Source organism: Chrysochloris asiatica, unplaced genomic scaffold, assembly GCF_000296735.1.
Source record: "Chrysochloris asiatica unplaced genomic scaffold, ChrAsi1.0 scaffold00009, whole genome shotgun sequence".
NCBI lineage: Eukaryota > Metazoa > Chordata > Mammalia > Afrosoricida > Chrysochloridae > Chrysochloris > Chrysochloris asiatica.
Genome location: NW_006408527.1, coordinates 10,393,046 through 10,402,623, shown reverse-complemented (window position 1 = coordinate 10,402,623; position 9,578 = coordinate 10,393,046). Strand labels below are relative to the sequence as shown.

At 45.4% G+C, this 9,578-nt stretch overlaps 1 protein-coding gene across 1 annotated transcript in view; it reads right to left on the bottom strand.

Annotated features, from left to right (window-relative positions):
• Window positions 1-2,706: 2,706 nt before the first annotated feature.
• The window catches only part of LOC102824641 (chromosome unknown open reading frame, human C1orf74), an 8,966-nt gene continuing 2,094 nt past the window's right edge, over window positions 2,707-9,578 (bottom strand). Inside the window, exon 2 of the mRNA XM_006834044.1 lies at window positions 2,707-3,503. Coding sequence (XP_006834107.1) covers window positions 2,707-3,503 — 797 coding nt within the window. The remainder of the gene's footprint in view (window positions 3,504-9,578) is intronic.

Sequence of the window (9,578 nt, the reverse complement as noted above, 5' to 3'; positions counted from 1 at the left end):
AGGTGAGATGGTGACTTTGGATTGTGAGGGGATCCCTGGACCAGCAGGGAAAAGCCCATGAGAGCTCAGTCTCTACTCCCTGGGAGACAGCCACAAAGCAGGGAGTCCAGAGTTCAGCTTTAAGCTGTGAGAGGATTCCCACAAGTATTCATTTGCCTAGATAAAGTGTCTTTGCTTTGGGGCTGACTTGTCAACCTTTTCCCTTCTTTATTTATAATAACCTCTATTCGAGACAGGTTTTTTTTTTTTATCAAAGTAACAGTTCCCTTTGGAAAGTCAAGCTAAATTCAAACACAATCAATATAGTAACTCTTCAAATTCTGTCCCACACTGAGTGGGCACCTTAAAACTTTATGTAGTCTTTTAAACACCAAAATTCTTCCTACCTACATACTCACATACATGCATATTCTCATGCTTCCAGGAAAGTGGCATGTACTATGATCACATATGAGTCTTTTATACTAATAACTTCAGTTTTTGGTACCCCCATTACAAAGCACATACATCTTCACCTAAGAGCACTTACATATATGTTGCTGTTGTTGTATGCTGACAAGTTGAGCAGCTGGTGGGTTTGAAATGCTGATCTACAGTTAACAGCCAAGTGCTTATTCTACAGCACCACACCAGGACTCCACTTACATTGTATGTGTATAGCAGCATTATAATTAATCACTTAATTGAACACATTTCTGACAAACTGAAAATCTCTGAGAAAGGCCGGGGAAGGGAGAAGGGTGGTAAACTTGCCAAAAGCCTGGAGAGGGGTAACTTAACACAGAGCTAACTCCCCTACCTGGGCTCTGTCCTGGACAGAGTGGGTGGTGATGACCTTGGTGACACTCTCCTTCTCAGTGCAGAGAACTGCAATCAGAGCTGGACAACCTCAGTGACGAGTACCTCTCCTGCCTGCGGAAGCTGCAGCACTGTCGAGAAGAGCTGAACCGGGGCCAACAGCAACCTGCCAGAGTAAGAGAGAGGGTCTATCCTTGTCCTACCATATAGTCCAAGATGATGATGGCATGATTTCCTTCGTTATCCAAGTCTTATAGATACAATATACTGGTCCATGCCAATATCTGACCAGCCTGTCCCATTCCACTAGGTTCATACTACCAACGCTGGTACCAACCAACCATGGCATCCATGGCTGGGCACATTGGCTAAGTATCCATGTCCAATTTTCATGGAATTCTTGAGCCCAGAGGAAAAGACTTACTATTAGTTAGAACATGATATGATGTTCTTTTAGCCTATTATGAGCAAGGACAGGAGAAAAGAAAGGTACTGAGAAATCTGAACAGAGAGTAATATAATTTTGCTGAACTACTTTCCACCCTGCTCATTCACAGCAGCATTTGGCATCTCATCCCTACTGAATGTGATTTTCTAAACTAATGAACCCTGGCTTATAAGTCAGTAAAGTGGTTTTACCCCAAGGCAGGTGACAAAGAATGAAAACGTCAAGTAAAACTCTTTTTTCCTTCATTAACCTACTTGGCTAGAATGGGAAGAAGGAAGATTTTACCAACGTTCTCTCTAACCAATTCAGTCTCTTTCTTCTGTCTCTCCCTCCATCCCACCCACAGAGGCAATGTGGCAGATGGCTCCCAATGCTGATAGTGGTGATTGCTTCAGCACTGGCAGTGTTCTTGGCTAACAAGGATTGCCTGATGGATCTAATAAATAGTTTGTGATAGCTGCTTTGGGTGAGCACCAGAAGCAACTCAATGGAAAACTCAGGTTTGAGTTATTTTACAGCTTGAGTTTCTCCCCTCAACTTAAGTTGTAATTTCTGACTTTATTATTTTTTAAATCTACTGTAAAATAAACAAATAAACTTCAACTGACCAGTCTCTCTGTCTTCCAGAATAACACATCATATCACAAATAAGTAAGACACTTCAGTACCGTGGCCTACTCTTCCTAGCCCAATTCAAGTGGAGCCCAGCCTTTCATTTATTTGTTGGGCAAACTAACACCATATCCATTGCCACTGAGTTGATTCTGACTTATAGTGGCCCTTTGTGGGAGAGAATAACCGCTTCTTAAGGTTGCCAAGACTAAACCTTTACTGGAGTAGACAGCTTCATCTTTCTCCCACCGAGCGACTGTTGGGTTTGAACTGCCAACTACACAGCTAGCAGTCCCATGTTTAATCCATAGTACCACTAGAGCTCCTCTACCACATGTTGTTGCTGTTGTTAAGTGCCATCGAGTCACTTCCAACTCTTCTCGACCCTGCACAGAATTTCCGAGGAGAGGTGGATTTGAACGCCGACATTGCTGTTAGTGCTTCACTGCTTATCCAACAGCACTATACCAGGACTCCATATGACACAGGTGTATTTACAAGGCTACCATACAAGGGTATAATACTTGTTCCCCATCCAGCTAGCCTCTTTTTTTCCATCTCTTTTGTATTAACTCCCATCCAATAAACAGACACCCAAATCGAAACGACATCATAATAAAGAAATGGTACCAATACCACCACCACCAAGTCCCATGCCCATGGGAGATGTGGCCAATTATTCAATGTACTCAGCATCCTATTTCTTTAAGTCCAAATATGGCCCCAAAACCCTTCCCTAATATTCTCAAGACAGCCATTGCCAATGGATTAGAATTGGCATTTGAGATGACCTCTAGCCAGAAGATCATCATTCACTGAAAATCTGTTAAACGGAAGGAGAGTTATAATCAGAGGGCCACAGCTGGAAGCGTGACTATATCAGAGGAGACACTGAGGTCAGCAAAGTCACTCTGAGTCTGACATCTGCTTTGGAGGTCCTCCTTCCAGGTGTTCAGAATGTCCTTCAGAGCTGGGAACAAGCTCTCTGGGACACTGAAAGAATACAGCAGGACTGGGGGTTGACCTGGCAGCCACGAGACCCGGACAGTGAACACCCGCAGTGGGGTCAGGGCTAAGCAGTTATCATCTCCTTCACTCAGATGAAAGGTATAGGGGGCAGGATAGCCCAGGAGGATCCCAAATATAGTACAGAAATTCCAGTTTGTGGAATGGAGCCTGCTGCAGGAGACTACTAGGGATGAGTTCCTCTGCAGCCCCCTCAAATGCATGTTAATCTCAGCCACGTGGCCCTTCAAGTCCCAAAGCTGGTCCAAGGAGCAGACAGAAGGATGAGGTTGGGAGCTGGACACATCCACAAAGACTACAGTCCCATGAAGCACCTTCTCCAAGTGCTGACACGCATGCTCAGGATTCATAATCAGGCTGTTTTCCCCAATCTCAAGAACGTGAAGTCCCAGGGTCAGAAAGCCCAGCTTCTGAAGCTCCTCCAGATATCTCCGGATCTTTGAAGTCCCTGCACCATTACAATCATAGAGCAGAGCTGGTTTCAATCCCTGAGCAACTGCAAGCACCTCTCCAGCTAGATGAAGGCAGACAGCTTGAGGCGGGCCTCGTCTCTTTCCCATGCCCAGGGTCTGCTGAGCAGCTGCCACCAGCAGCTGAGGGCTCAGTGTTGACATGGGATCTGGAAGTCAGTTCATGAACAGGCTCCTTAGTTATCCATCATTCCCTCCCCTGGGCTGCAGGCATCTCTTAGCTCCACACAATTGAGGAAGGGCCTATAAACAAACCAACAGCAGACAATACCAGTCAAGTCTTACCCTAAGTCTTACAGTTGTTGTGAGGTATGAGTTTTATGGTAGCATCTTCCAAAGGTCATTTTGTCCCTCCTTTCGCTTTGGGATGCTAACCCAGTCCAAGCAAAACAGGTATCACTCATGCTGCCTGATTTTATGACCATATCCCCAAATGCTTCCATCTCTCTGACCTTAAAGCCAGATTTAGTTTCTCTGCCTTATGTTCTTAATTTTACATACTGTACATTATGCTTTTATTCAAATTTTCAAAAATACATTTGGGCTCTAATTCCCAAATGTACCCTTTCCAATACCAACTTTCCCTTCTCTCCCTTCCAAGAATACTTGTAATGTTGAACAGCAACTTGATTTAACTAATGTATACTAGTAGCTCTGGTAGCGTAGTGGTTATGAATCAGGCTGCGAACCACAAGGTCAGCAGTTGGAAACTACCAGCTGCTCCTGTAAAGATTTACAGCCTCGGAACCCCTGTTCAGGGTCGCTAAGGGTCGGAACCAAATCAACAGCACTTAACAACAACAATGTATATAGAATGTGGACAACCATCTCACTTACAGAAATAAAAGTAAATACATACAATCTGTTGGAATTGCAAGAGGCCTTTAAAGATTCTTTTAGGACGGTCTTCCTAGTCACTACCTGCTGGTTCCTACATCCTAGGTGCTCAGGCCCCTTATTTCCGGAGGGTCTAATGGTAACATTTCACACAACACATAATTTCATTCACCGGGGTATGTGAGGTTTTGCCTCGGACCATGGAAAAAGGCTTTCCCTTTCTGGATCTCAGTTCTTATACTCATAAAACGACACCCTGACCTCTTGTACGTGTTTTAGGGTTGTATTTTAACTTCTCCTGACCCCACCTTCGCCCTCTGGTCGACATTCAAAGACCCTCGAACGATGGGCTGACTCGTCGAGATTATTTGTAAACGGAGGCAGAGAGCTCTCTCGCACACACTCTTACTCCATCCACCTCCGCTAGAGGTTCGCCCAGCCGCAGCGCCTACAATACCGTGTACACTGAGAAGACCCTTTTGCCCTGCTTTCCTCACCGCAGGCAAAGATGTGCTCCTGCGCATGCCCCGTCTCAAAATCCCGCCTCCGCCTGCACCATCTCTTCCATGACGTCATCTAGCCTGCTCGCGCTCCTCGCGTTAGAAGTTCTCGGGAGACCGGGTGCCGGAAGTATGGGCGTCTGCTACCTGTCCCTTTCCGGCCAGACAGAACTCGACCCCACCCCGTCTGCGGGGGATTGAGATGGACAAAAGTGAACGAAAGAAGGCGGAGCTTGGAGAAATTGGGTGTTGGCCTGTTTCCCTCAATTTACTTCCAGTGTCGTTGTTGTTGTTGTCACGTGCCATCAAGTCGATTCTGAACCATAGCGACCCTGTACAGGGTTTCCAAGCTGGTGAGCTTGAACCACCGACCTTGCAGTTCAAATGGCTTTGCAGTCTGGCGCACTAACCCACAGCGCCACACCAGGACTCCAGTGGCGTAGTGGTTACAAATCGGGCTGCACACCTAAAGGTCAGTAGTTAGAAACTACTAGCTGTTCAGTGGGAGAAAGATGAGGCTTTCTGCTCCTGCACAATTTTACAGCCTCGGAAACCCTGTACAGGGTCGTTATGAGTCGGAACCAACACCACGGCACATAACCAACGAGGCACTAAACTTGGTCCTTACTCTTAATGACCCTGTAAGACAGAGCATCAGTGCCCCAGATAGTTTCCAAAGTTGTAATCTTTGCGGAAGCAAAAGGGCAAATCTTTCTCATGCAGAGTGGCTGGTGGGTTGGCAGTCACCAACCTTTTGGTTAGCAGCCCACAATGCCCTGTGTTTTATTAAATGGTACCCCACCCCCTTGCCTGGAAAGTTCTGTTCTAATAAACTCCCTTTGATTTGTAGCTGGGGAAATACAGTTTGCCTCCCAAGCAAAACATATCTCAAGGCAATGGGCATGCTTTTTTGTTTTTTAATGTTTTATTGAAAATTATATGATAGTTTACATGGGAGAACTTTAGTTTTACATTCATTCCATTGTACATCATCTCACTACCATGGTTCCAATCCCCTCCATGCATCATCAACCACCCAAAGGGTATATCCCAGAAACCCACCCCCTACACTTCCCCCTCCTCCCCCCAGTTTTCAGCCCATAGTCCCTTTCCCTCTCTGGGTCCAAAGTCCCCAGTCGCTTCATCACTCCACATCATCATCTCTGTCTCCATCTCAGGCATCTCTGTTTTTCTGGGTAGGGTCCTGCTCTTGGCTCTTCTCCATTGATGGTCCCAGAGACCTCCGCTCCTAACCTGGAGAATTAATCACTCCCTTCCTTGTTACAAAACTTCTACCTTTGCATTTCCAACCCTCATAATCCGTCCTGATAAGCATTATTCCCTACAGTATCACAAGTTCCCCACCTGTATCTCCTTTCATCAGCTCTGCCCAGACAGATTGAATAGTACCTACTGGAGATTCTGCCTTCTACCATGCTCCCTAGCACCAGGTTCCCTCTTGAAAGCTTGTAAGCCAGTCACTTCTTGCCTTTGAAGTACCCCCCTCCCCATTTGAGTATCCAATGTCCAAGCTGCCCTTCTCTGTCCACTCTGTGTGTGGGGGTGTGTGTGAATGTTTCTTGCTGTGAGGATTTGTACCCTCTGAGTCGCTGCTCCATAGGTATAGATCAAGTTCATCAGACTGTATCAGCTCATTCTTTTTTTTTTCCCCTCTTCTTTCCTCTCCTGGTTGAGCTCTGATCATCCAGTCATCTGGTCCAGGTCACATGGTATCATCTGCAAGTGTGGGCGCTCCTGTGCATATGTCCTCTCTTCCTGTCAGCTGGTAGCTCCACTCTCCTCTCAAGTCCTCCGTGGCCATGCCACTGACTCTGGGCCCAAGAGTCCCCAGGTCTCTTCACACTGCTTGCCAACCAGGTCCCCAACTGGGTCCACAGACGTCCACTGAACATTGTAGGGCTTAGCTTGACACTTCATTGCTGCTTTTACCCCACTTCCCCCCATCGGTGATGTGTGTGGTCACCAATCAGAGTGTGCATTTCCGTTGAGTCTTAGTCTTGGAAGGGGGTTTGCGTTGAGGGGACCTGGCCACTTGCCTTGATGTTTTCTAGGGAAGCGATTTGTTTGTTCTTGTAGTAACAGTCCATCTGCCTCCATTTTTCCTGCAGGTTTTTCTTTCAAGAGGTATCTTTTATTCTTCTAGCTGCTCCAGGTTGGTCTGCTCATCCTTTCAAGTAGAGATTTCTCATCTCTGGAGATCTGGATGTGGTTCTGGTTTCTACCTATAGTTTTATATATTGCAAAGGCTCCGCAAGAAGCCTCGTTCACTGGGTACGCTGTGGCCCCATTTTAGGTATTCCAATCAGTCATAGGCAGAAGAGGGACTTACAAGCCTTCTAGTGTGGTGTTTCTGACTATTCCTTTCTCTCCCTCTCCAGTGTCTACTCTATATTATAATGCAAGGGGAACCAAGATTAAAACAAGCAAACAAACAAACAAACAAAAACAGTCAAGCATCTTAACATGATCCCCCACCCCCACCCCGCCGCCATTCCAACCATGACTCAATCCCTGTGTCTCAGAGCCCTGTCGTTCCAAGGTTGTGCGTCTATCGTCCTTTATCTCTGTCCCATTTAGGCAATGGGCATGTTTTGCAGTTCAAACCCACCACCTGCACTTCAGAAACCTTATAGTGCTGCATAAGAATCCTCGATTGTGGGACTGCTGCAAAGCCTGTTTTGTGGTGGTGTTGTTTTAAGTTTTTATTGAAAATTGGGTGATAGTTTACATGGGAGAACATCGGTTGTACACTCGTTTCATTGCAATGATTACAGTCTCCTCCGTGCCTCATCATTCAACAGTATTTGCTTCTATTCTCTCTGTTTTGGAGTTTTTTGTTTTGTTTTGTTTTTATTTTACACAAAAGCACTCAGGAATATATAATCATTTAAAAAATCAAAGGGCATACCCTGTAAGCCTGCCTCCTGGCAGCCAGCACTCTGCCTTTCTCTTTCCATGAGTCTAGAGTCCTCAGCGGCTCTATTTCTCCATGTCCCTATCTCTGCCTCCATCTCTGCTGTCACTGTTTCTCTGGATAGGATCCCATATTCCGCTTGTGCTCTTCTCTCTTGATGGTCCTAGTGTCCTCTGTTCCTGGACTATAGGATTAACTACTCCCCCCTTTTTGTTACAAAACGTCTACATTTATTGTGTGACAGTCGCAATTAGTCATGATAATAATTACTATTGAATCATAAGAATCTTATCTGGATATCTTATCACCAAACCCATCTAGACAAGATGAATATTATTCAATGGGGATTCTACCTTCCCCTGCACACTCTGAAATTAAACTCCTTCTTGAAAACTTGTAAGCCAGTCACTTCATGCCTTTATGGCCCCTAGTTTTAGGTAGCCAAAGTCTAAGCTGCCTGTCTGTATCCCCTGTGTATAGTGGGGATAGGATTGATACTTGATATGAAGACTCTTTCCGTCTCAGTTGGTATTTTGAGCTACTACATCCAAAAGTATAGGTCAAGTTCATCAAATTATAGCAATTTACATTTACCTCCTTTGTCAGAATCTTTTTTTTTTTAAACAAGTTTAGGCGTTCTTGTACGTCTCCCCTCACTTCAAATCGGCTGGATGCTTCACTCTCAGCTCCAGCTCTCCAAGGCTAAGTACTCGTCCACGGGCACAGGTGTCCCCAGGTCTCACCACAATTCGGGTCAACCAGCCCTTCCTCTTCACTCTCTCATCTCCAAGTCAACGGGAGTCGATGGAATGCGGTCGTTCAGCCCATTTCTTCATTGCAGCCTTTCCCCCTGCAAAGCCTGTTTTGTTTTACTTTGGTGAGTCTAAATCCTAAATTTCAGGGACTGAGTTGCAAGAAGAAGACATGTGGACCAAGTGTAGTCGTGGCCAAGATTGTAATTTCTAGACAGGATGTAAAGGGTATGAATATTTACTCTAAACAAATATGCACATACAGGTATTACAGTGTATAAAAGACAGAAACCCCACCCACATGAAGCTTAAAATCTAGGAATTCAGGTTTCTTGTTCACATGAGAAGAAAGTAGAAGCAGGGATACTGAGCTTTTCACTCAGGACATTTAAGAGAAAAAGAAAATATGTTACTTAAATGTTAACATGTCTTTGGCCAGAAGTGTGGTAGTTTAATCTGGGGACTCTTGGGCCCAGAGTCAGTGACATAGCCACAGAGGACTAGAGTGGAGAGTGAAGAGTCCAGCTGATAAGAAGAGAGGGCATATGCATAAGAATACCCACACTTGCAGATAATACCCACTTGACCTGGCTTCAATGACTGGATGATCAGAGCTCAACTATAAGAAAGAAGAGGGAAAAAAGAGTAATCTGATACAATTTGATGAACTTGACCTACACCTATGGATGCAGTAGCTCAAAAGAGGGAACAAATCTTTACAGCAAGAAGTAACTGGCTTAAACGCTTTCAAAAGGGAGCCTAGATCCAGAGGGCATGGAGAAAGGTAGAATCCCCACTGAGTAATATCCAGTCTGTCTGGGCAGGGCTGATGAAAGGAGATGCAGATAGATCTCTCGTGATACAATAGTGAATAATTGTTATCAGGACTGACTGTGAGGGTTGGAAATGTACAGGTAGACATTTTGTAGCAAAAGGAGGGCAGTGATTGACTTTGCTGTCTAGGAACGGAGGTCCCTGGGACCATCAAGGGAGAAGAGCGGAGTGTGGGAACCTACCCAGAGAAGCAGTGATGTCAGAGATGGAGGCAGAGGCAATGACATGAAGAGATGAAGTGGCTGGGGACTTTAGACCCAGAGAGGGAGAGGGGCTGTGTGCTGATGACTGAGGGGGCAGGCTTGCATGGTCTACCCTTTGGTTGGTTGATGATGCATAGAAGGTATTGTAACCATGGCAATGAAA